Source organism: Acanthochromis polyacanthus, chromosome 17, assembly GCF_021347895.1.
Source record: "Acanthochromis polyacanthus isolate Apoly-LR-REF ecotype Palm Island chromosome 17, KAUST_Apoly_ChrSc, whole genome shotgun sequence".
Lineage (NCBI taxonomy): Eukaryota > Metazoa > Chordata > Actinopteri > Pomacentridae > Acanthochromis > Acanthochromis polyacanthus.
This window is the reverse complement of record NC_067129.1, coordinates 7,490,777-7,518,695: the sequence shown is the minus strand read 5'-3', so window position 1 is coordinate 7,518,695 and position 27,919 is coordinate 7,490,777. Positions and strand designations below refer to the sequence as shown.

Here is a 27,919-nt window from a genome sequence, read left to right as displayed (position 1 = left end):
AAGATATTATGGAGATTGGTCATTAAGGACTTGTCACGTGAGGAAAAATTTTTAACTTCCATTCAGTATATAGATTTCTGTTTATCAGCTTGAGATGATAAATAGTGCCTTGAATTTTCTAAGAAAGAACGAATGCATGCACAAATGATACTACCATGAAAGAGCAAACCGAAGCGTTTCGTCCACCACACCATGTCGGAAGAATTTTGGAAAACTTGTCTTATTTCTACACAAAGAGTTATTTCAATCAGAGAGCATGTGAGGATGTAGTATCCAAGTGTTGCAGTAAAGAAATGTAAATAGAGCCCGACCGATACAGAATTTATGGGGCTGATGCTGAAACACAGTAAAAAAATCCCCATATAATTCGTCTAAGTTGTCATTGCAGAGGTTACTAGTACTAAGGCAACAAAATGCACCTAATCAGAAATGCAAAAGTTGCAGGAGGGTGCAGTAAATGTAGTATGGGTGTCTACAATATGTTGCAATATGAACAGAATTAACTATGTGAATGGAGCGCCATGAATATATAGCTGCAGATACAATGAATATAATAAAACAGCTCAGCTAAATGTACAGGTAGAGATAAATAGTGATGACAGCAGTATCAGCAGTATGGATAGCATAAACTGTATCAACAGTGTACCCAGTATGGATAGTACAAACAGTATACACAGTAAAATAAGAAACTACCAATTTCTTAAGTCTAATTTTGACACAGATGTCAACAACTCTATATATTCTGAAAACATATTAGAATTTCCACAACGCAAGGTATGGCTTTTGGCTTTAGTCTAGACTTTCAATGACAACATTTGCCCTTCCCATATATACAGAAAAAAAACCTCCTAAAAATCGCTGGAAACATTGAAATCGAAGCAAAGGGAACCACTAAAGTCTTACCAAAACAGAAGAAAAGTTATCGCTGGTCAAAGTTTGTCAGCCACCACAGAAGACTGAGTTCAACTGAGGTGGCCATTGGGTATAGATTTAGTTTAAACAGAAGAGCTTCCTTTATGTAGTTCATTTTGTGCTTTTAAAATAGCTTCCGTTCCATGACTGGTGAAGTAATTGTGTAAATGAATAATCGTATCGTCTGTGTACGAAACAAGAACCTCAGCAAGAATCATTCGTTGCATGGAATTGCATATCTATGCTTTTGTCATCTATGTCCCACTCCCGGAAGTCAGCCACTACCTCTGCAGTCACATTTTAAACAGCGCGAAAACTGTAGTTGCACGTCTGAAGACCACAAGGATATCTACTTTCTCGGGTGGGCAGTTTTTATGGTCTTAGAAAACATATATGTGACATTTCTACCAGCGAAGACCGTTCTTGTGTTTCTCTGAGGTGGTGGATTCTGCCAAACAGTCGCTAACTGCAGTGTAGCATGATAGCCAAAGTTCGTCGTTAGCTAACCTGCTGTGCTAACAAGTACGTTTCGCCTCCAGGCGCACCAAACAAACTGGCCATAATGGGGTTTAAAATGCATTAGTTTAACATGTATGGGCTTCCTCTGTAACCCACGAAAAAGCATATTAATTCACTACACTTACAGTGAAACGTAGTAGTACGGAGTAATACCTCTACATTACATTATTAGCATTTCAAAGTCGGCATGCATATCTTTTCACGCCCCTTTCAAGAATTTGGCTAGCTAAACGTGGAGAGTGATCTGTATTGTTTGTTCCTATGATCCTCGAACAGTTTTAATGACACATAACTTATTGTAACACAGGGGTTTGTTGTTTGTGCATGTAAGGGTTGAACGATTTGTGGAAATCATCTAAAATATTCAGCTCAGTTGAATAGATGGTGTGTCACTGGTTGCTATCATGACATTTTGAAAACCCTTAAATCACTGCTTAAACCGTGGTGTGCAGCCTCATGATTATCCAGAATATGAGTCTTATGATTTCCTACTTGCTTTGTTCTGAACTGTGATTCTGATTTAGAAAATTGCTTAATTGTTTAGCACTAGTTAATATTGTTACTGTGGCGCAGCTGTTTGAAATGTTGCATGTAATCTTTTGGACACATTCACTTTAGAAACTACTGCCACTACTTTATTAAAGCAAAATAACACCCTCCTGGGCTGGGTCGATATAAAGACGGCTTGTTTGAAGAAACTACACAATGCAAATCGTGTACTGGATAAGCTCTGCATTCAAATTGGTCGGTTTTTATAGTTTTACTACACGTTGTGAGATGAAAAACATCTTCAAAGCAGTTGGTGTCCCCAAAGTTGGCTATTTTGTAATTTTAAATACAACAGCTCAAACATATCTTTTTGATGACACCCCAATCAATAGTTTTGTTCACTTTTGCTAAACAGATATATTATTATAGCCAACTTGCTATGTCTGCTAAAAGATTTGGCAGCTTAGGTTAGTAGTATGCATAAGTTTGTGTGATGCAAACTTGCCGCACCCAGCAGATCATCGGATGCTATCGGTTACTACCACATAATCTTGCTAAGTGGGACTGCAGCTAAATTTTAAGGTGATAATACTAATCAGAAGCCAGTAATCCTTCACTGTTTTATATAGTATGTAGCTGATGTCCCAGTGAAATGAATTGGTAGGGTGTGTTCCATTTTTAAAACTGCTGCTGATTGAACTTGTGTATTTTTCTTCTCTTTCAGAGAGCAAAAATGTCAAAGATAGACAAGATGAGCATCCTGGGGGTGAGGAGCTTTGGGATTGAGGATAAAGACAAGCAAGTCATCTCTTTCTTCACTCCTCTGACAGTTCTGGTTGGACCTAATGGAGCAGGAAAAACGGTATGAGAACATTCAGACAAGAGCAGATGGTAACTGTGAAGCTTGACCACGAACGACACAGCTGACATTATGCATGTGAAATGACTTGACATTTCTATATTTTGAAATTAGTCACTGCAAAAGTTGTAGAAAATGTTTCAAATGGCATTTTTCATGTGTTCACTCTTGTGCAATATGACCCTCCCTTTCTTTCTTATGTTTTTAGACTATTATTGAATGCCTTAGGTATGCGACATCAGGAGAACTTCCCCCAGGATCTAAAGGAGGTGCTTTTGTTCATGATCCAAGAGTAAGTTTGTCTGCTTGTCAGATTAATTATTTGTCTGTAAATTCCTCTCCTTTAGCAACATTCGGCATGACTAAGGCTGAATACAGAAATTAGAATTAAAGACAAATTTAAGTCACTTATAATGACGATAGCGGAAGTCATAACCACTTTACATCCGTGCTAGTGATCTTTATCAGCACAAGTTTTAATGAAGTACAAAATAAATACTGTCTTTTTGGATTAGTCTTTTCACTTTTCTCTATGTAAAAGTAATGCTCTACAATTGCAGGATGCCCACGAGACAGATGTGCGAGCACAGATTCGACTCTTATTCACAGATGTCAATGGAGGGAAAGTATGCATCCATCGCTCCATGTCCTGCACTCAGAAAGCAAAGAACTACACCTTCAAAACCTTAGAGCAGGTCATTACGAGAATGAAGTAAGCCACAATCTCATGGGTTTTTTTTTTTTTTTGAAGGTGTGGTTTAATGCTAACAAACATAATTTGGGGGACTGTATTTTAAGGCTACATGGTTTCTTTTTTCATATGCGACTCCTGTCGCAATTCATCCAGAGATGGTGAGAAAGTGAGCTTGTCCGCTAAGTGTGGTGAGCTGGACCAGGAGATGATTTCTGCATTGGGCGTATCGAAGCCTGTGTTGAATCACGTCATCTTCTGTCACCAAGAAGAGTCTAACTGGCCACTTAGCGAGGGCAAGGCGCTCAAAGACAAGTTCGACTCCATATTCGCTACAACCAAGTAAGTGCATTCCTTTATGTTTGACTGTTTCTTGAATGCCAGCGCATTACATTACCTAACATTTATCTAAAGCAAACATATACCTCAGTAAACATATTAACCTCTGTATGCTATTGTAATATTGCCAGAATAGGGAACCTCTGTAATTATCTCCTTGTCTTTGTACCAGGTATATCAAAGCTCTGGAAACGATGCGTCAGCTGCGTCTCAAACATGCTCAGACAGTCAAAGAGTGTCAGGTGGAGCTGCGCTACCTGAAGCAGAACAAAGACAAAGCCCAACAGATTAGAGACACCTTGGCCACCAAGGAGGCTCAGCTGATGGCCTCAAAAGACAGCATCCAGCAGATAGAGAGACAGATCGATCCACTTGAGGTAGGACAGTTTGTTAGCATGTTAATATAAATACACTCAACAAAAAACTGCACATTTCAGAGTGGCCTTTTATTGTGGGCAGTCTAAGGCACACCTGTGCACCAATCATGGTGTCTAATCAGCATCTTGATATGGAACACCTGTGAGGTGGGATGGATTATCTCAGCAAAGGAGAAGTGCTCACTGTCACAGATTTAGACAGATTTGTGAACAATATTTGAGAGAAATGGTGATATTGTGTATGTGGAAAAAGTTTTAGATCTTTGAGTTAATCTCATAAAAAATGGGAGCAAAAACAACAGTGTTGCATTTATATTTTTGTTGAGTGTATACATTTAAAAGCAAAGCCAATGTACACTGGTTTTGGAGAAAGATATTTCACATAGTTGTGATTTAGTGCCTTTTGGAGAACATGCAGCTTTTTTCTAATACTTTATCTCCAAATACAGTGGTTTTGTAGGAACCATGTCTGAACCGCCCCTATGTTGTTGAATTTTCATGTTTTTTTTTGTCAGAATGGGCTGATGGATATTGACACAAAACTTGGGAAAGTAATGAAACTGGACAATGATATCAAGGCTTTAGACAGCAGGAAAAAACAGATGGAAGAGGACAACAGAGAGCTGGAGGAAACAATGGAACAGGTAACTCAACTATATACAATGAACGCTTGTGTAAATAAAGAAAAGTGTTTATTTCATAATGAAAATACTAAATCAGGACGGAAAGAAACGCTGCTTAAAGCATCAGAATCACCCCCTAGTCAACGTAAATATCACTGATACTGGAGGCAACAAATCGACTGAAATACTTTAGAACTCGACATGAAGCTTCACACATAAATAAAGACAGTTCAAAAAAGAATGGCATCTAAATTGAAATGCATGAGCAAAGATGATGAAAATATAAAGAGGAAAATAAATCAAGTCTTCCGATTTGTCTCTCTGCCGGAGGGTTTGTTGAGCAAAACACCTGCTTCAGAGGACTCTGGACTCTACTTTGTGTGAAGTGTCATTATCCTAAATGAGAAAGTAACAGAACGACTACAGATGGTGAATGACATTGTTGAAATTGTGCCATGACAAGCCAATTCATCAGTAGCTTGTATTGATATAGATGTCTTTTATGACTGCTGGGCCTTTCTGCTTCTCTGTCTGTCAGATGTTTGGCCTTTCTCTGCTGTTTTCCTCTCAGTTTGAACAGTGTTTGATGTTGTGTGAAACTGAGTGTCCCTTGATGTATGTGTTGCTTGTTTTTGGGAGTGTCAGACGCAAATGTTTGGGTTCAAAATTGTGAAAATTATGACTGCTCTCTTCCCCATTTTGTTGCCATTGATGTTATTTGTGTCCTGTGGTTGCACTCGTGCCTCAAAATGTAGCATAGTGGGGAAGTAATGCTGTCACTGTATAAATGCATGCATGATGTGTGTTTTATCCAGATGAAATTTTTATTGGTGAACGTATTTTTATGCTAGAAGCCGCCCCACTGAAGTGAAACATGTCACCCTGACACTTCGCTGAGCTGTACTCATTGCAATCACTGAGCTTTAGAGCCACTCTGAGCCAGTGAACTGTGTATGTGGCAGGTGTTCCAGGGTTCAGATGAAGAGCTACAAGAGATTTATCAGAACCACCAGAGAACAGTGAGGGACAAGGAGAGGCGGCTGACAGACTGCCAGAAGGAGCTGGAGAGAGCTGGACGAGAGTGTCAGAGACTCAACAGAGTCAAGGCTGACCTCCTGGTTGAACAAGGTACTCACACAGGCATCAGTCTGTAGGGTAGCTAAACATCTCTGAACAAAAAGCTGTTTTTACCTGAATTAGAAAGGACGACATACAGCCAGATATACAACTGAGTATGTTTTGATGTTTTTGTTGCAGCATTGCTTCATAGCACAACAGAAACTAATTAAGACGAGAAATATTCCAGCCGTAGATGATGTTGTTTTCTCTTCAATATGTAGCTTTATTTCCTCATTTCAAAAGCAGCTGCTAAAACACCCCTATTTTTTCCCCAGGCCGTCTACAGCTGGAAGCTGACCACCACACTGAAAACATCAAGAACCGTGATGGTCTGGTGAGACATAAAAGCCCTGCTCTCTAACAGTGCAGCACTGAATGTGTTCGTAGTTTTGTTTTATAGAGGTTCACTTTGTTTTTACATCGAGCTGTTGTTCCCATGGAGGCTTTAAATCATTATAATTTATTGTATTCATTTCATTCCTGCACAGTAGCTATACATATGGATAAGTACTTTCCACATACACATAAACAAACTTCACATAATTCTTTTTCCCTCTCTTGCAGGTTCGCTCTTTGTCATCCTATCTGGAGATGGAAGGTTACGACCGGACACCTTTCAGCACTCTTCAGCTTGAGAGTTTTCATCGCCACGTCACACAGAGACTGGAGCAGGAAAAAGAGACCGTCAGTCAGGTTATGGTAAGAAATGCTCAGTTGGATCCTAAACATCGATCCTTAAGTACTGATATTTGAAAAGATAGTGGAAAGATAATATGTTAATAGATAATTATGTAGTTACTTTGCTTTCCTGGCTAATCCTATTAAACTGTAGCAGCGGCTACAAGTCAATAAGTTGTGTCTGATTAGTCTTTAGTACAAAAAGTTCAATATCCTTGAGGCAAACTGTTAATTTGAGGTCTAATTTTTATTTTAAAATCCGTAACCTGTTATTATTTTCCATGCCAAAAATTTAAATGTTCTACTTCCGTGATAAATCCATTGAATGAATACGTTACTGTGAACACACTTGTGTTTGTTGGATTAGAGCCAGCAGTAAAATTGAAGATAAGCACAGATACATGAGAAAAGACAGTACAAGTGTTAAACTTTGATTTTTCGTCACACTTAAGCCCAGACATTTATTTGAATTAAAACTAACAAGCACATTATTTAGTGTAGGAGAATTTGAAAGTGAATTTTCGGTCAGTCTTCTGAAACCATTAATAAATGTGCTATCCATTTTCAGAACAAGTTATTGTTAATCTTTTTGTTTTGTCCAATCAGGCGGACCTGCAGGAAAAGGAGCGACAGAAGCAGCAGTCAATTGATGAAATGAGAGATAAGAAGAGTGGCCTGGAGAGAACAGTGGAGTTGAAGAGAGACCTGCAGGGAAAGAAGCAACAAGAACTGAGGAACGTCAGGGCGGACCTGCAGAGGCTCGAGGGTTCTTCTAATAGACTGCAACAACTAGAAAATGAATTGGCTAAAGCGGTGAGAATGAAGCTATCGACTGTGACAAGTTTTCTTAGGCTTTGTGAATTTCAATAAGTCATAGAGGTTTATGACATAACTTATGGCTCTTTTTCTCTGGATTAATTTGTAAAATCCAACATTAAAGATCAGCTATTTGGACGTCATGACTGTCAACTTATGTGAATTTCTTACGTTTCTTGCATTTCTTTTATGCAATTTACTGCATAAAAGACAGGTTATTTGTGTTAAGTTACATATATATTTGTAATTGTCTCTCACAATATACCACTGGCCCCATGCATAAAGCAAAGTTTCTTTTTATGTGTTCTGGTCTCACTACATTTTGTGCTTGTTTTCCTCTTCAGGAGCGCGAGCTTCAGAGCGCCGTTCAGAGCTCCAACATGGATGAGCTGAAGGCTGAGGTTGTGGAGCTCCAGAGAGAAAAGACCGAACTCGACCGCACACAGAGGCAACTCGATCAAGAGATGGAGACGCTCAACACACACACAACTGCACGCACACAGATGGATATGCTGAAAAAGGACAAGGTAATGTGTAACCTACAGTCACTGAGGCAGGGTTGATGTTAAATATTCGCCCCTGTTCCTTTTGAGAATAGAGCCCCCATCAGAAACTGAAACTATTTTACTACACAATTTGTTTCTCTGGCTTCTTCAACTCCTGAAGCTAAACCAACTATCCCTTGGTGTTCATCCAACCTTGTTTGATAATCTCTTCTCTCTGTTTTCTTACTTCCCTTCTTCGTCTTTCCTCATTTGTTCTTCCAGACAGAGAAAGAAGAGCAAGTACGGAAGATCAAGTCTCGTCACAGCGAGGATCTGGTCTCCCTGCTGGGCCACTTTCCCAACAAGAGACAGCTGGAGGACTGGATCTATGCCAAGTCCAAGGAAATCAACGGCACCAGGGACAGACTAGCAAAACTCAAGTTAGTTAGACTTAATTACACACGTGATGAAAGAAGATGTTTTGCAAATATATTTCTCTGTGGCGTTGACCAGTGTAACTTGATTTTTTTTTTTTTATAAATGTCAGTAAGGACTTGGCATCAGGTGAGCAGAATAAAAGCCACATCGCTGCTGAGCTGCGTAAGAAGGAGCAGCAGTTAGCCGGTGATGAAGAAAAGTTCTTCAATGTGTGCGGCAGTCAGGATCTGGAGCAGGACCTGGGCAAACTGCAAGAGGATCTGGAGAAGATATCCAAACAAAGAGGTAAATGGTCTGGAATGGAAAGTAAAATGAGCTTCTTAGGACTTGACACGGTCAGTAATTGTTGTTTAGGCCTCTAAGCTGAGAGGTAAGATGACATGGGGGCTAATGGATACCACACCAAGTTAGGCAAGGCACCTACTAAATGGCAAGGCTAGTCCTAAAGAAATTCAGGAACTTTATAATGTTACTGCCCTGACTTGAGAAGGTCAGTAGGCATGGATTTAAATTATGCTTCTACATTACTGTCCCCATTGTGGATAACTGTAATAATAATCTTTACTGTGTCACAGACTGAGCTTTCAATTTGAGCAAAATCATCTAAATGTAACTCAAGTTTGTCCTAAGTGGTACATTTCTGCAACAAAATTAACAGACGAAGGAACAGATTACTAGATTGTGTAAGCCCTCACAAGTAGTAGTTGAAGTTGTGCATGTCTGAAGTAGTCAAATCACTGTAGTAGATAGTACTGTATGATTCCTTTTTCTCCTTTTCCACTTGTCCTGCCATAGCTATGCTGGCTGGAGCCACAGCGGTGTACACTCAGTTCATCAGTCAGCTGACAGAGGAGAGGGAGCCCTGCTGCCCTGTATGCCAGCGAACGTTCCCCTCCGAGTCTGACCTGCAGGAAGTTATCAGCGACATGCAGTCTAAACTACGCCTGGTGCCGGACAAACTGAAAAACACAGAGCAGGACCTGAAGAGGAAAGAGAGGAAGAGAGATGAGATGATATCTCTCAGACCTGTAAGGTACAGTGTGCCAGTGTTGACAGTTACTAAAAAATAGATTCAGATTCCACGACTGTGAGGCTGTAAAGAAAGACGTCACAATGCTTTGGACAGAAATGCTTGTAGGATCATCCAACAGTGTTAACAATTTTCATGACTCTCCAAAACCTGTTTAACACGTCTTAATTTTAGTCTAATATTGCAACACTAGTTTTGGCTACAGAGTAGAAAAAACATGGCAACTTGCCAATCTTTCACAGGGTTTTCTTCGTTCCTGTTACGAGTTTGTCAAACATAATCACCCTGAAGATCAACCCCATTTTCAGTCAGTCAGATTGGATGGATCGATAGAAACTTGATTTTCTTTGCTAAATGAATGCAAACTGGTCTGATTATCTGCTTCATGCCTGCCAAATTTTACTAAATGTTATTTAAGAAGACAAACATCTGCTTGAGATAAGCTACCTGTTACATGAGGCTAGGCTGAGTGCTCAAGTTCAAATTAAATTTTAGAGCTAGTTAGCTGGTTTGAGCAGAATATCAGAGCCGCTTAAATTACACCACAGTTAGGTAATTCAAGCTAGTCTGGTCATTGACCAGCTCTATCATCAGTAACATCTTGGTATATTTTAATACTGCAGAATGTATAATCATTCCCTTTTTAATGTAATTATGATTTTCTGATCCATCCATATTAATTCGATTACATTGATATTGTCTCCTCCTTCAGTGGTAACCTAACACCATTATGTTTCATACTAATATACAGGACAGTGTACTTACATAAATGATTGTGTTTGCAGAAATGTTTTGCCTATCATTGTTGCTGATGCACACACACACACAGGTGCACCTATGGCAACTGTGAAACAGATTTCCACACATTACAAATCACAATTTAACACTGGTTATTTCAACATTTAAATGATTAGTCTGTAAAATGTTACAAAATAATTAAAAGTTTAACAGACTTTTAAATTAGTTGGTGCTAACAAAGATGACATCCTCTGATTCATTGTTTTTTTTACACTTCAAAATAATTGAAATGATAGGTTCACTTATATTACTTTAAGGTAATGATTATGTAAATATGTTCATCTCCCTTCCTCTGCAGTTTATTTGTGAGCAGGTTTTATGAAGAATGCTCCACTAGAGGGAGCCAGATTCTCATATTATCTCACATTATCTAGAGAGTTGTCATGTCTGTTCATGAGCTAGAAAGAAACCCATAGTTGTGCTGTGATCTACCAGCCACAGTTTTTATTTAAGACAACACTTTACATCAAAACCTATTTAGCAACTAAGGTGATGTCAAGAAATAATCTTATTACAGTGTCCAGCTTGGTTTTCCCCCGCATCTTATTGATGTTTTTAGTAGTTAAGAGTTTACTCTTCTGAATAGACATGGTTTAGTTTTATCACGTGAGTTTTATTGTTAAACTGGCATCATTTGAAGGTTTAAGATGGACCTTAAATTGTTGAAATCATTTCGTTTATTAAATCAAAGAAGGGCTAACAAACCAACCAAGTAGATTAAAATCTGTTAACCAGCTGTAGGGGGGTTTTAGTAGTAAGTGGTTATTGCTGACGCCTCCAGTGGGAGGGAAATGGCTGCTGCCATGGTTTGCCATACGGCCATAATAACCACAATAGACAGGCGTCACAGAAGCTGATTTTACGGGTATTGAGCTGTCTGAATGATACGTGTTCTTGCTAACAGAAATTAGACATGTCAGTGATGGGAAATTATACTAGAGAACCATCTGGGATTACTATACTGAGAAAGACGTTTTATATTAATTGGGTCATGCTGCTAAATATTAACCCTGTTTTAAGCTACAACTTACTCTACTAAGCTCTGTGATGAAAGTATCCAAGGTGGATAGTAGCAGCCTCTACAAGATGAGATGAGAGATAGTCAGAAGCTTTTAGGCTGCATAGTAGGCCCTCTTATTCCTGAATAAGAAAACGACTTATTCCGAGTGTATTACCATAACAATTCATCATAGCCAGTGGTTTTCAAGTGGAGACACAGTTTGATGTACACTTTAAATATATGTAACAGGCCCCTTTACCCTCCACTCAGTGTTTTTCTTTTCTCTGTCATGTTTCCCAGGCAGTCCATTGTGCAATTTCAGGAGAAGGAGTTGCCTGAGTTGAGAAACCGTCTCCAGGCTGTGAATAGAGAAATTGAGAGGCTGAAGAATGATGTAGAGGAGCAGGAAACTCTGCTTGGTACCCAGATGTCTGAGGAGGAAACAGCTAAGGCCTGCCTGCAAGACATATCTCTGATGGACAGATATCTGGTACTAACCCATTGTCTGTCTCCATCTTTCTGATCACCGTAGAGTCTACCATGTACAGACAGTTTAATAAAGACAGTCAGTCCCTGCATGTACTCTTCCCTTTTTCTCCAGATATACCTCTGAGACCATTTCTTGTCACATTCTTTCCTCTATTAATCTAATATGCAATTTACAAATAACAGAGGCATCAAAGAATAGTGATTATATTTCTGTAGTAGTTGCGTCACAATGAGACCATTCCTGATAAAACATATACATTACCCTTTTTACCCATGTCTTTTTTTGTTCCTAGATGGATCTTAAAGAGGTGGAGAGGAAAATCGCTCAGCAGTCAGCCAAACTCCAGGGAGTAGACTTGACCAGAACCGTCCAGCAAGTCAGTCAGGAGAAACAAGAAACTCAGCACAAGCTAGATACCAGTAAGATGACACTATACACCCATTTAGAGGAAAAATGTTATTTTATTATATTGAGCTTATAGTTTTTTTCTGCCATTGTTTTTTCAAGCACCTTCAATTAAAAAAATATGTATGCCCACAGGTATCAGTCAACTTAACAACTGAATGGTTTCAAACATGTATTTGCTCTTTGAGACTCTGAACACTAACATTGACTAGACTGAAAGCAAAGATATTCAGGGTGGTAAAATCAGACAAACTGGACATACTTCAGATCTCTGTATTGACCTCTGTTTGAGCAAGCTGCTGGAAAGCCGAGATCACAGTCAATAGCTCCACTGAATAAAAGATTGATGAGGAAAAATGTCCAAAAACTAGAACAATATCTTGTGATTATTTGTGAAATTGTCATTTTAAGCTAATATATTATGGTATTCCTTTGTTGTAGTTAGTGTCTAAAGAGGGTTTATGTTTTGTACCTTTCAATAAATAAGTCATCAAAAGTATTAACATCCAAAACATGGAGTTGCGTACATTTTCCCCCCAAATAATAATCAAAAACACATGTATGACTGATGAGACGTAGGTTTCCATATATATATAAATAGACTGGATTGATTCTGTTTGTGTCCTTGTCCACGAAACAACAACTTATGGAGTTTTCATGTGAGCTACCATGTGCAGCAGTTTGAATATCATCTAAAGGTATACTCTAAAAACATGCACTGTTATTCTGCTGTACAGTAAGTTGCTGCTACACATTGTTGACCTCACATGAGACGTTGCATGGGAGGCAGAACGATGCTGGAGCAGTTGTACAAATGCGTTTTCCCTGCCTTTGCTTGTTCGTCTTCTTTCAGCTTCCAGCAAGATGGAGCTGAAACGTAAGCTGATCCAGGACCAGCAGGAGCAGATTCAAATGCTGAAAAGTACAGTGAACGAGACAAAAGCAGAGAAGCTTCAGCTGAGCAGTGACATGCAGAAACAGCAGCAGCTGGAGGAGCAGTGTGTCGAGTTCACCACAGAGATACAGGCCTTAACCAGGGACATCAGGGTACGTCGCACATTTCCATAAGCAGAATAAATCACAAGTCCTGAAACACAAGCAGCATCACATTCTGGTATATTGGCATTATATATGGCTTGAAGTGATTAAGTCTCATCTTGGTGAGGAGTTGTATTTTTAATTACATATTTTTTTCGCATAACTTTTTTTTTTTTTAACTAATTTCAGTATTTCTAGTTGCATGTTAAACAGTTGCAACCTGTTATCAGCTTGTTTTTTCTCTCACTTTCTTGTAAACCAGGAGGCAAAGGAACAGCTGTCCCCTCTGTCTGCTGCTCTGGAGAAGCTGCAGCAGGAGAAAGAAGAGCTGGTGGAGCGCAAGAGGCAGAGGCAGGAAGAAGGGCAGGAGAAGGTGGGCGCATTGTGATGTTTTCACTGTACTCTTTCTCTGTTCAGAAAACTTATCACAGTTGGACATCAGACTGTTTACGTCACACTGAAGTCGAAAGTTAGATTTCGTTTTTTTTTTTATCTCTTTCTGCTCTGAACTGTTCGTTTTTAGTATTAAGATGGACTTTCCCATTTATTCTGTTACGTTTACACATTCTGTTTTCCCTTATTTCATAATCAGTGGGTTTAGCAAGAGTGAGATCTTAATGTTCAACAGTGACTCAGTGTTATTTTTTTATAAAGGTCAGTTACAAAAAAACACTATACATTTGGCCCCACATTTAATCACAACTTAGCAATTAGTGTCAGTGAAATTACACTTCCTATTATTGACTGCTTTAAGAGCATTTTACTTTTCGGCTTTTATTTCCTTCACAAATTACTCCTGAATATCTCCTCATCTTAATGTCATCACTCTTGTGACTCTGTTACTGACAGATCAATTCCATCAAAGAGAGAATAAAGGGGATCAACATCTTGGAAAGAAACATCACTAAATATGTGGATGAAGGAAAAGACGAATACAAAGAGGTAACAAGTTTTCTACACTCATATATGATACATCAGTTTTTGTCATCTCCATGGTTCATTTGCTAATTGTTTTGTGTAAAAGGTAAAAAACAAAACAAATTACATTTCTATTTACCTTTAAAACAAAAAAAAAAACTTTCATTCTTTCTTTGGTGTTGCCCATGGAAGCTTGGCTATAATCACGCCGAATTGTTCATTTTTCTGTGTGAAACAAATGTTTTGACACTGTCTGCTGTTGTTGCAGCAAAAAGAGTCCGAACTTCAAGAAACCAACACTCAGCTACATGAGGCTGAGAAGCATAAAGAGAAAATTAACAAGGAGATGGGAACCATCCGTCAGGACATTGACACTCAAAAGGTACAAGCTCCTCTATCGTTATTTTAATGATCATTTTCTGTACATTTTTGAAATAAAACTTACTTAAAGGAAGCTTTAACTTCAATCGACTTTTATAATATTTGGTGTCTGTAAAACTTTAGTTACTTACTGAACCTGTCAAATGTTCAGCTAACATTTAAGTTTTATGTGAGAAACTACATGAGTGGAGCTGCAAAATGCTTTTGATAACAATCAAAACCTCTTCAATTTTTTATTAATTCTCAGGTCCAGGAGCGCTGGTTACAGGACAACCTGACTTTGAGGAAGCGTGTGGAGGAGTTAAAGGATGTTGTGGCCAAACGTGAGGCTCTTATGAAAGACATGGGCAACATGCAGGTCTTGCAGCTACGCCAGTAAGAACACCACACTGATATCTATCATCATTCAGCTCACTGCATTTAATAGAGGTGTGCCAAGCTGTACTGTAGCAAACAACTCTGGTCTCTTTAACCTTAATATGGTCACACCTGAATGTGTGAAGGTAGTTTATGGCCAAGCTGTCAGGTGTATTTGAAGTGAGACACAATGTTTTCACTTTGTTTTTCTGTGGTTGTCCAGAGAACGTCGTGAAGCAGAACGTAAGCTGGAAGACTTGAAAAAGAACCGCAGCATCGCACTGGGACGCCAGAAAGGCTTTGAGGAGCAGATAATGGAGCACAGGTGATAAATGCACAGACTGTATGTTTACATACACACAGCTGAACCAACATCAGCTAAGATGTTCATTATCATGGCGTCCTATTATCTAAGGCTGAAGGTGTTTCAACTTTATTTGGGTTTACATAGTCATGAAAAATGCTGAAAAGTCATTGAGTTTGAAAATCCCTCAAGATTGTGGAAAAGTCATTAAAAAAAGATCAATCTGAAACATTTTTATGTGGTTTAGCGAATATCAGTTTTATTGTTTTATTTTAGAGTAGGAAGACAGTTTTTAATCCTACACTCAAAACATTGTTATATTGCCTGGAAAGACGTCCATTCTAGGTAACGGGCACGTCATGAACATTATATTCCTTCTTGTAAAGATTTATTCCATGGCTCTGGTGTTAACTGAAGGAGTTGAAGAAGCAAGAAGTCTTGAATTAGTCTGTGCTTCAGCAGATGGTCAATGGTCTACAAAGAATTAGCCCATAAACCAATGGCTAGATAATTATCTCATCTGTATGAATACATGTTCATTGATCAGACTGCTGCTGCAAAGCAATCACTCTTCACAGCTGTCACTACATAAACTTCACTTTAAAGTACTATAACCAATACTATAGTACTACATTTATTTGCGTAATGCAGGGCACACTGTATACTTGGTCAATATATTCTGTCTAAATATGTACAAATAAATGTTTATTGTGCAAATGGATGTAAAATAATCTTTCAAATCCTCTGAACAAAATGTATGTGAACCCTGGATAGTGCTGAGAAAATAGGATTTTTCTGCATATTGCCATTAACAGAAGCAGAGGTTATTTCACTTTCATCCATATTATTGTCTATAAATTTATTTTTTTTTCTTTGAATTGATTGATTGCAGAAAAGAGCTGCGAGAAGATCAGTACAGCAAAGCTGATAAACTCTACACAAACAAGATGATTACAATGAGGACCACAGAGCTGGTCATCAAAGACCTGGATCTCTACTACAAGGCTCTAGATCAGTAAGTTTGAACTTATCGTGTACTATATACACACATTCTGTATGTGGTAATCACAAAATATTTCTCACTTTAGTAAATTAGGGATTATGTAGGTAATGTTAATAGTGATGTCTTTCTGTTAGTATTCAACAAACCAGTTATGTGAACTACTAAGACTGCTTTCTCCAAGAATTGTAATACCTGACAATGGGAGCTAGAAACTACTGTTTAAGTTGATATGACGTATATTAACATCATCTGAATTTTTTTCCCCACAAATATGAGATGGTGACACTAGTAGAAACAAGTGTCAAACATGTTTACTGAGTCACATACTCAGCCTGGGAACATTGTTAGTGACATAAACTGAAAGTGATTGATTGATTACAGGGTGAAACTGCAGATAAATGAAAAAATCCAGGTATGAGCATTGCAGATTTGCTTAGTAGATAGTGTTAATTAGAAGTGGTTTACTATGGTTGTAACTGGTGTAAAACCAAGAAGAATTTGTAAAGTGTCAAAGTTGAAAAGCAAAGACAGAGAAAATGATAGCGAAGTGTTATTTACCAGGCTTTAAAATGAGCTCTAAAGTCACTTTCTCCAACTGCAATGAGAACTCTGTGTGAGAAAAAATTAAAAACACATCAATAAAACATCACTAATTTACAGTAGTAAATAAACAAATTGCTTATGTACTGTATATGTCACTTTTAAATATATTGTAGGAGTCTCAGTGACTGTTATTTAGGATGAAGCCTAAATCGACTCTGGAGGACACCTCCACTAAGGGATAAATGAATGAAGCTTTGTGTTCACATGTAGGACGTGGTCTTGGAAAGGTTTAGTTTGCACATTCAGTGTCATCTTTAGTAGTTTTCTTGTAATGACACATCTGCCTGTTGTTCTCATTATCAGACTCTTTGAAGTTACACCATCAGATCCACTGTTAAATTTTTAGGTTGTCGTCAAGGGGAAGTGATGTCAGTCCTCTCATAATTGTCCCACACTGTGGCAGTTGAGGCTGAAAGCTGATGCCCTCTGAGAAGTGTTTCTGTTACTTAGCCCACTATTTTTTTTTTAAATAAATGAGGTTGAAAATGGTTAGAATGCCCCAGCCACCTCCTTGCTGACAACACAGACCTGTCAGAAGTGGGTCACATTTACAAATCCTCCAGAAAACCGGCAGTCTCAACCATACAGTGTAGCACAGCATTTATTTGTGAATGAAACAGCTCCCGTCCTAGTCTCCATGTATTTCCGAGCTCATGACAAACGTTTTTCTTTGTGAACAGCCAGAGTCTTGAGGATCAAGCATGAAGAAATTCTTTAGACTCTTGAAAGCTGAGCACTTAAATACCTGTTTGCTGCTCAACACTGATTTCTTTTTTCATCGCTGGCATTTTAATACAATTCATTTGTCTTGGGGAAACTTTGCTGAATAGGCCTTTATCTGACCAAATTCATCTATGCCCTGAATTACTCACAAACCTCATTGCAGTGCCAGGGTCTTTTTTCAGTTTTTGCAAAATATCAGTGCCTCTTGCAAGACATTGCGCTATTCCATGCATTTTATCTTCAGAACGATCTTTCTTGCTTCTCATACAGCAAAGAGCTACAACTTGCTTCATAGCGTGGAAGAACCTCTTTTATTGCAATCTCCTGGCAAACTAATTAACAACCCTGCCTGAGACTGCTGCCACTAAACTGAAATCATGTTAAAATGTCAAGTACATAGTAACTGGCAAGTCAGTGTAGATGTTGCTATTCAGTTTCATGGCAATTAAAGGCATTAGAGCAGATTTAATTTCCTACGACTTTGAACGTAGCATGCGCACATACAACCTCTGCCTCACCCCCCTCTAACCTCCCCCTCTTAAATATTTACGAAGAAACGCCCCCCTCCAGAAACTTGCGTAGCACTCGTAAAGTTGCCTACAGCCGCAGTATAATACAATAATACATTTTACCTGTCCAGAAGGAATTTAGCAACCAAAGCATCTGTGTTTAGGTCCGTTTGTTGCTTGAGCTGACGCCATCGCCCAAATGACCCGCCAATAATCACTTTTGTTTTTGCATTCTCGCGATCCAGTTGTCTTTTATTTTCTCTGACATCAAAAAATGCCTTTCTTTTACGGCTGGGTCCCCCTGGATCTTCATCTGCCATCATGTAAAAAAAGATGAGCAAAACGAGTCGCCAGCTAACTACGAAGCTATACCAGAGCAACACATACACAAAACACGTAAGTCCAAGGCGTACGTAATCTACGTAACTAGGCCTGAGCCGGAAGATTTTTGATTGACAGGAAAGGGAGCAAACTAAATGCTTTGGTCCGAGCACATTGATTGGCTGATGTTTTTCAGGTCCTGCCATGTCCACAGTTATTTTTTTTTTTAATTTTTTATTTTTTTAGAAACCATACATACAAGTCCACTAAAGGTCAGTATATTCATTTTATGTGAATCAGACAAACAAAACAAAAAAACATCCTCCATAATGCCTTTAAGTGAAAGTGAAAAAGAATTGGAGTTTGACTAATTTTGTGCGACCTTCTACATTTGATTGTGTGCTCCTTAGAGTCATAATCAAGTGCGAAATGGGGCGCTATGTTGTGTGTAAAATTTATCAGAAATTGTTTAATTTCATGTAGTGCAGTCAGGAGATTGAATAATTGTGTACATTTGCACTCACAAGCACTGTTCAAACCGGTATATTATAGCATGAATACAGCCTTTTAGATTGTTGCAGATACAGCTAGTTTCAAGATAGGTTTGGTTAAAAAAAAAAACTGTACAGTACTATAGTATTGTCCTCAAGTAAAGACGATGACTATTCTGGTTCATTTAATTGAGATGAGCTACCAGGACACTCAGTCTCCAACTTGTAGACACTCCCACTAACAAACCACACATCCCCAGCATGCAAAACAATGATTAGATCTATGGCAATGGGATTAAAGGTTTTTACTGACCTCGAGTTAGCTTTGTGTAGGTGGATAAAGTCTAGGCAAAATGTATGCGGTGACGTTGAAGTTTCCCTTATCTTCATCATAACACTTCATCATAACACATTAGAAAGTCTTACGAGTGTGAGTTGCACTATGAAACTAGGTCCAGTATATTATTCGAACATCTTCATTGTATACAAACATCTCCCAAGGTTGCCACACTTATCTATTCTACTGTATTCTAATTCATTTTTAAAATTAATTAATTAAATTCAGTCCAATTCAGTTTTTTTTAAATATAGTGCCAATTCACAACATAAACCAAACCTCAAATAATTGCCACTCAAGTAAATATGCTTTTCCAGTGTAAAGATTTTTTGCTTTTCTTTTTCATATATAAACATAGCACTAAAAGTAAGGATATTTGGTTTTGGTAGATCATTTTCGTTATAACAATGTTCCTTGGAAAAAAGTCTTATACTGTTGGGAAATTTGTTAATGTCCCTTTTAAATGGTGCCACATTTGTTAGGAACCTGCAATTGTGAGATGTATGTTGTGCCCATGAAAGATTTGCCAAATCTTCACTGCAGATGCCAAGCAGCCTATTCTGCTATTGACTCATGTTTGATGCTGTTTGGTAGCCTAGCTGCGCTAGACAACCCACGGCAACGAATTTAATTCTCTGCCAGGGTGGGTCAAGTTACCCTCCATAAGGCTCGAGGCTGGATGCTCCTAAAACTGGCCGGACCAATCACCATGAAGTGTAGTCAGAAGGCGGGCGTAACGAAGTGACGACAGAGGCGCGACGATTCTGACAGAAACAACCGGCGCACAATAAGCAGTTATCTTTTGACTCGGCTTTGGCCACAGCCCTTAAAGATTTGAAGCTAAAATTCAACTTGAAAGATAAACAAAGGACGGCACTGAAGTGTTTCATTGAGAAGAAAGACGTATTGGGACTTATGCCGACGGGATATAGCAAATCCTTAATATACCAGTTGGCTCCGCGGCTCCGCTGGTTGGGAAGCTAATGGGACTTAGCCACAATCCGCCGGTGCTCTAGGAACCACGTCAGCCTATTCGTTGCGTTGATTGGTTGTATACCTACCCAGTTGCTGCAGAGGGATTTGATAGACAACCTTTTAGCCCGCCTCCCTCCCTGTCGAGCTTCCCTAGACCCTTGTGCCGTTAGAAACATGGGTGTAGCGTGGCTAGGCTAGCTGTTTGGTGGATTGGATGATTGAAGTCTGAAGAAACAAGACCTGTCAATAGCAACAGCAAAATACGCTGCATGTTCCATATAAATGTGGCACCATTTAAAGGGGAGCTAAACAGGCTTTCCAACGGTAAAAGGAAGAATTGCAACAGCACAGAAAGGATCTACCAAACACAAATTGCCTTACGTTTTTCCTTGAATCCTTTTTGTGCTGTATTTATAATTGTATATGATTTTGAATTGCAGGTAAGGTCAAACAAGACAGTTTAAAAGAGCCATTGGGCTTTTGAAAGAGACTTCACAAAAGCATCTGCTGTGCTTTTCTTAAAAAAAACGAATGAGAACAAGAATTGTTGATTGCATAAAGTTGACTTACAAAGTAATCTCAAAGACTTTCTTTTAACTTATCAGTTCACTGACAAGCTGTTAGAAATGCAGACCAATTGATGCTAGAAGTGTACTGCGATGGCACAACACAGAATAATTAGCGAGGTAAAAAAAAAGAGCCTTTTCTATTTATTAATCTACCATATGCAAGCCACTGAACAGGCATAGTATCCATGAAAGCACACCTCGTAGATGGTTGCTATCATCAGTTGCCCAGCAGTATGAGGAAAATATTTTATAGGCTGAAACTTAGGTTAATTTGTTTAGAACCATACCTAGGGGTATGATTAAAAAGACGGTGTATACCAACATGAAAACCACATGCGTCACTAAAGGGAACATGAACTCCTGACTTTATCGAGGTAACTTCCAGGATGATGTCATGCTGCTGTGTGCCAGGCGAAATTCGTAGAAATTGGCTGGTGTACCCTGATAATGAACCTCAACGTGAAAGAAAATGTGAGATGGACTGGTTTCAATGAAAATCCACCTGCTGCAGTTGCAAACATTAGAGATGCTCTTTAAGGCTGTGTTTCTTGGTTCTGCAACTACCAAAGGACATATCAGATGCTAGCATTGTGTTTGTTAATGCGTGTGACATATTTAATGATTGCATATTTTATCACCAATTAATATGTAGAAAACCAGGCAGTTGGAGAGGGTTCACATACCTTTTCCTGCTGCTGTCTTCTCAACAATGGCTTTGATTATGGGGGGAAAATGACAAATAAATCCATAGTAAAAATATTTGTTAGCCTATTCTTATAATACATTTGATATATTACCCAGAATGTCCAAAATAACATTTATTTCTTATATTCAGCAATAACACTGTTTCTAGTGATGAGGGCATTTTCACAAATGAGAATCAGGAATGTAGTCAGTGAAACACCACCGCTAAAATGAATTAAATTCCTGTAGAAATAGTCCAAGAAATAATCCAATCTCTCTCACATGCGTGTTCTATGCACTGAATTTATCACAGAATATGAAGTTTGTTTTGTTGATATATGACCACATCACTGTCAGTGGCATTGTTTTAATGTGGCTGCAGGTTGCTGTGTTGATTGTCCTGATAAATTGTGCAAATACTGTGCAAAATTGAAAGCATGATAACGCATGTCTTCAAATGCTGAGGAACTGGGTTTGAGTTTTGATTTAATTGCAACATTCTGATTGCAAATAAACCACTAATAGAATACTATTGTACAAGGTCATGCACTAGGCCTTTTCTTTTTCTGTGGCTTTCTTTCCCCTAATTCTTACTTTCCATTTAATCAGCATGAAAACATTTAGAAATCTACCAAAATCAAAATGTATACCAATGGCAACCAGGCATTTATGATTTATTTCTTGGACATATGGATTTCTCTGACAGAGACGATAGAATGAAAAGCCTCAGTAAGGAAGTGTGAGCTCATGTCACAGATTCTATCTGAGACAAAAACGAAAGACATTTACCCATATGTGTGGGTTCAAGCATCACTGTTAGACTGCAGTGTTATCAAGATCAAATGGCGACAATATATCCAGGTCACAGTTTCTGTCTGAATACACAGAAAACCGTCTCATGGTAAGACGTTTTGATTTAGGAGTGAAAAAAATGTGAAAATGACTTACTTTGCAAAAATTTGTGGGTGCAAATCGTAGGTGACAATGATGTCAATGTGACAAAATTTGTGTGTAACTAGTTTAAGTATAATTAATGTACATCGTCGCTATTGTGCTGACTGCTCAGAAAGAGTGATACGAATATGATTTTGTAATTCATAAAAAGCAACAAAAAGAAGCATCTGGGGGTCTCTTTTATTCCATTAAAACCAAAAGAAATATTTTAGTGGAAGGTGTTTTTTTTAATATACACAGTGTGCAGCTTTTAGTGCATTACATGTGATGATTAAGAACATTTGGAAAAATTAAAGTATCTTGAAATAAGGTTTTTATGTCTCTGTGCCATGAGATTTCTGGCCAGAGGCATTGTGGGTTTGGGTTTTCCGTCGTGCTGTACATATGTCCATCCCATTCTCACGTACATGATGATCTGATCTCTTACCTCACTGTGGTCTCACAAAGCACTTTTTCTTTTGGCCACAAATCAATAATTCATTCTCTACTTATTACCAGATAACACTCAAATATCTTATTGGATAAATTAATAAAATAATGACACTGTGTATCCAAAAGGTCAGCAGTAGTCTGATCGCAATGTTCTGTAAAGAACACTCTTCCGACTGTTACTGAGCACTGGAGCAGAGGAGGAGATTGTTTCACATTTGATCAGATACTGATGTGGTGACACTACTTTTGAGGTCCCACATATTAAATTCATTTAAAGCCTTCGTCACTGTGTCGTCAGTAAATCTGGAAATGTGTTGAGACCGAAAACAACCCTTCCTTAGAATGCATTTTCCTTCAGCTATGACTGAGATGTCACTTCAATCCAGGAAGTCCAACAAGACTCTTAGCTCCACAAATTAGAAGGCCAGTCGAAATAGTAAAACACCACACAGCATTTTATAATATCCAGAGACAATATTTTATAACTCAAGAAAGGTTATTGCATGCAAATATTTTCAGTGGGAAGATAGACATTAGAAATGCAGCATTCACATGAGAGTAATCTATCAGTAAGAGCTATGCATTTTGATTTAATTTGACTTAATACGATTTAAGATTATTAGGATATATTAAAAGATAGCAATGCTTTTTATTGGCACAGATATGAAATCACCCTGTTCTTCTGATTATGAACAAGTCCTGTTGTAAGTCATGAATATATGGAAGCCATCAGAAATGCCTTTCCTCTGTTGAATAGGCCTGTTATGTTAATAAACTGCAGTAGGTCAGATGAATGATAAGGATTGCTCGGCTTCCTCTGCCTGTTTTTTTTTTTTTCTTGTGCTTTTCATCATGGTTCCGCATGAACTATATAAGGCTATGAGAAAAGCACCGCTTGTTATACTGCTATCATCCTGGTGTTTTCAGACCACATTAGAGTTTCTCATCAGTTTGCTAGATTATAAACCAAATGCTTCTTGGTATACAGAAAAACAACATCCCATTGACCTCATATGTGGTATGTACATTTGTATAGTGACATTTTTTCAATATTAAATGGATTTGGTGGGGAAGAAATGAACAAAAAAAACTTTGCCGCTGTTATCGTTTTCACACCAAGCGAACTGGAAGTATCTTCTGGTACAAAGCCCGTCAGACCACACATGCAGCAAACCAATTAAACCTGCATTAAACTTTGTGATGGATATCTATTTGTGTCAGTTTTAGATTAATTACATGCCCTTTTTGCACACATGCTTGAGTGTGATCTTCATATGTTGATTGTTGAACCAGCTGTTTAATGTACAATGTGCAGCACGAGGTCATGTCTCTTGTGTTCCCGTGGTAACTAGAGCTTGTTGTTTCATTGAACAGTCACTTTCCCAGCAAATGCAGACACTAAAACTAATTATTTATGGCAGAGCGTGATGTGACTTCAGACTTTTTTTATCCGATTAAATTTTTCTATGACAATTTGAAATCTGGAAATCACACTTCTGTCTTCACCTTGTCACTTGATTGTCAAATGAAATTGGGATGTCCTGCAAAACGCTGTGTCGTAACAGTGGCTTTCTGAAAAGGTCAGCACAGTATCTTGCCCTCAGTTGGGTTCATACCTTTGTTTTCTTATTGTTTTGCACAGATCCATCATGAAATTCCACAGCATGAAGATGGATGAGATCAATAAGATCATCAGAGATCTGTGGCGCAGCACCTACAGGGGTCAAGGTGCATCTCACTCAAACAATGTTCTTCATAGTTTTTGTATGCAGAGAGTTTTCTGCTCTCGTTCCTCCCTTGCTCACTGTTCTGCCTTTGCCTCTTGCTCCTCTCCAGATATCGAGTATGTGGAGATCAGGTCCGATGTGGACGAGAATGCTTCTGCTGGAGTGAAGCGAAGGGTTTACAACTACAGAGTAGTGATGGTGAAAGGAGACACGGCTTTAGATATGAGAGGACGTTGCAGTGCCGGTCAGAAGGTGCCACAAAAATGTTTTCTGTATTAGCACCTATGCCACATAAAAGTCTTGCGTGTGTGTGATAACATTGCAGTATGGGATTACAAAACCTCAGCAACAGGTGGTAGGTATCCAAAGTTGTTTTGTTTGATCATTTCATTTTTTTTTTTTTTTCTCCCCTCTTTGCGTCTAGGTGTTGGCGTCTCTCATCATCCGTCTAGCTCTGGCAGAAACATTCTGTCTGAACTGTGGCATCCTGGCCCTGGATGAGCCCACCACAAACTTGGACCGGGAGAACATTGAGTCACTGGCACACGCCCTTGTAGAGTCAGTATACACCCATGCAGTGTTTTTACCGAACATCATTAACTGACCGCCGGATCATGCTTCCAAATCTTACCTGCACCCTGAAACTCATTTTAGCCTCTTCACAACTGAGTACAGACAATTTAAGAAGTACAGGTTGATGTAAATGTTTGTCAATTTATCCCGAGCTCACTGAGCTCGACACACCGTTAGAAATACAAAAATGCTCGAAGGCTGTTACTGGACTGACGATATCCCTGCACCACCAAAAGGCTGCTTTGATGCGGACACGTTGCTATAGATACTGGTTAGAAGATAGAACACAAAACAGACAAGTATAAAGGCAGTGCAGATATGTGCATGCTCCTTTGAACATTTCTGAAAAGTTATCTCATCAATAAGATCATAAAATTTGAGTAGTGTGATGCAGCAAAGCACTGGCCAGTATGCTGTCACTAATTGGTATTTGTCAAGTTGCTCTAAAAGTTGAAGAAAGTGCTTTTCTTGCCATACAACTCTTCATTTTTTATTGTACCTTTTGCAACAGCCCCCACTGTCCCTGAAAAAGTGTCAAAGCGGATGTTTTGTACAGAATGCTGTCCTCAGCCAACACATCCTAATTACTTTATGGCTTTTACTACAGTAGCCAATGTTAGGCAGTGCTGGTAGAAGCGTATTGGTACAAATTCACAATATTTAGCATATTGGTTTAAAAATGCAAAATTATTTACAGCAAAATTCGGATATCCTGACATGACAGACAATAAAAACATACATTTTATAGTCCCAGAACTGATGGAGTTGGAATTTGTGTGTTAACAGTTGCATCACTCAGCTGATAATGTCTACTTTGACTTCCTCTATTCTGAAGTGTATGAATTTTATGCACTAACTGATCTCTTTCCTCTCCAGAATCATCAAGAGTCGCTCTCGGCAGCGTAACTTCCAGCTGCTGGTCATCACCCACGACGAGGATTTTGTGGAGCTGCTGGGGCGCTCAAGCTACATTGAACACTTCTACCGTATCCGTAAGAACCAGGACCAGAACTCTGAAATCTCCAAGTGCAGCATCAACTCACTCTCATCCTATCTCCACTGAGCAGACAAGTCACTCTATGGACTCCTTTTGAATGCACAGTAATGCTTTATCTTTTTGCTCTCGTGTTTAGTTTAGTTTTCAGACAGCATGAAGAAAATCCCCGTTCTGATCAATCTACTAACTGTCTACAAAGTTCACTGATATGAACATTACTTAGCAGTCCCAACCAAAGAGACGTGCGTTCTCTACGTTCTGCTGTTATGGTATGGCACTAAAATGTTGGAGTTAAACAAGTGTGATTGCATTTATAGATATGAAACTAAAGAATCTTCGGCATTGTCATTTTTTGGATGGTATTGGTGTTTGTAGTCTTCACAAAGTGGTTATCAGGTGGTTCTGTTATTAAATTTCTTTTTGAAACACTGAGGCTGTCGTTTTCACTGGACTAAGTCATTTCTTGCTACAAATGAGTTTTTACTTCTTTTTTTCCGAACAACTCAGCAACCAACTCTATTGATCTATTTCAGAGAAACAGAGCTCCTTTTTTGTGAAGTTGCTCATCAACCACAACTTAATCGCAAGTCTTATCTGATATATACACTGCAGACTGCGCTTCTTTTTTGTCATGGGGAAATGTTGCAAAGGCGTGGGCAAAGCAAGTATAAATCTGGTGCTTGCCAGCAAGACCTCAGAGCAAACTGTAAGCTGACAGTTGAGCAATCCGGTGCGTCGAAGTCTTCTTGAAAATAGCTTCTTCCAGAGATTTTCAAGCATCAAGCATGGAGATGACAGTGTTTCTGCTGGTGTCTGTTGTGACTCTGCTGGGCGGTTCGGCTGTTGCCACTCCTGTCCCATCATCCCATCATCCCAACCTGAACCGTATAATTGACCTGGCTGAAAAATTCAATGAATCTCTGCATGAGGTAAGACAACAATTTAACAATTTGTCTATCCAGTTAAAACCTTTCATGTGAAAACGGGTGTTCAAAATAATAACCTAACTTTCCTATTCCGTACGCTAGGGCTACTTTGTGGAGGATCTGAAGCCTTTGATGGATGCTGGGTGTAAGGTGAGAAGACTGTTTGTTCTTTAGTCCATTACATTGGCAAAACTATTCTGTTACAGTTTGATAGAAGCTCTAGTATTTTATCGAATTATATTTACAATGCTCTTAATTCTACTAGATGCCAAAAGGCAAGCTGCAATAAAGATATGAATGATTGCTTTTTGTATTTCTACGTGTGTGTGTGGTTTGTTTCCAAAAGCTAATATACTTATGCTCCCTACAGGATGTGTTCTACTGCAAAGCGCATCACATCCTGCGCTCGCATGACATATTTGGGAAAAACACGGAGGAAAAGGAGCTACTGAGAAACCTGAAAGAATTTCTCAACAGCACAAATGTGAGAATTCCTTTCAAGATTATATTTCATAAGTGAGATGATCAAGTCTGTATTAAATACATTTATAGGATTTATGTGGAGCTCTGCACACGCCGACCACAGATGGACGGACAAATGCAGCTGCAGTGGAGAGTAACAGTTCAGGAACGTTAATCAAGGATAGTGCACTGATCCGTCTTGATTTCTTGTGTTTCAGGTGAAATGTGAAGCAATACTAAAGGAGGTGAAGAAATCGGTCGTCACCAAGCCAATTCCATATTTGCTGACATACCTCACCAGATGCATTCAGTGGAGAAACCTGAACAGAAGCACGACCTCTGGAAGCACGACCTCTGGAAGCAAGTGACCTGACAATCCCTGTGTTTTTTTTCGCTCAAAGTTGACATTTATGATGGCACAGAAATGTATTGGGTGATATTTTTATTCTACTGAATTTTTTTTTAGCGTTTTCTTTTTGTAAGTTTCGGTCAAAGTCTTGTTTTTCTCCTTACGCTATTGATTGTTTCTTTAATTTAATAGCAAACAATATAGAGTGCAGTCAAAAG

The 27,919-nt window shown here is 38.7% G+C and overlaps 1 protein-coding gene across 2 annotated transcripts; it reads left to right on the top strand.

The window, feature by feature from the left end:
• The first annotated feature begins 1,166 nt into the window (after positions 1-1,166).
• On the top strand, positions 1,167-26,396 carry rad50 (RAD50 homolog, double strand break repair protein). 2 transcript variants are annotated; one of them, XM_051937624.1, is made up of 28 exons: positions 1,167-1,273; positions 2,645-2,782; positions 2,988-3,071; positions 3,340-3,491; positions 3,627-3,812; positions 3,982-4,186; positions 4,702-4,830; positions 5,772-5,937; positions 6,204-6,262; positions 6,493-6,627; positions 7,213-7,419; positions 7,767-7,949; positions 8,190-8,347; positions 8,455-8,630; positions 9,141-9,378; positions 11,474-11,663; positions 11,956-12,082; positions 12,922-13,115; positions 13,369-13,479; positions 13,956-14,048; positions 14,293-14,406; positions 14,653-14,780; positions 14,986-15,087; positions 15,959-16,081; positions 24,310-24,395; positions 24,504-24,646; positions 24,819-24,952; positions 25,844-26,396. In XM_051937624.1, the coding sequence occupies exons 2-28, from the start codon at positions 2,654-2,656 to the stop codon at positions 26,028-26,030; spliced, it is 3,939 nt and encodes a 1,312-aa protein (XP_051793584.1). In that variant the 5' UTR covers positions 1,167-1,273; positions 2,645-2,653; the 3' UTR covers positions 26,031-26,396. The 2 variants fall into 2 exon arrangements, with proteins under 2 accessions (XP_051793584.1, XP_051793583.1); XM_051937623.1 differs by lacking the exon at positions 1,167-1,273 and adding an exon at positions 1,307-1,434.
• Positions 26,397-27,919: the final 1,523 nt, after the last annotated feature.

Excerpts from the sequence above, each read along its gene's own strand:
- rad50 (XM_051937624.1), top strand. The coding sequence starts at position 2,654 with ATGTCAAAGATAGACAAGATGAGCATCCTGGGGGTGAGGAGCTTTGGG. Across the intron at positions 7,950-8,189 it reads ATATGCTGAAAAAGGACAAG|ACAGAGAAAGAAGAGCAAGT; the intron begins GTAATGTGTAAC and ends TTGTTCTTCCAG. Across the intron at positions 13,480-13,955 it reads AGGAAGAAGGGCAGGAGAAG|ATCAATTCCATCAAAGAGAG; the intron begins GTGGGCGCATTG and ends TGTTACTGACAG.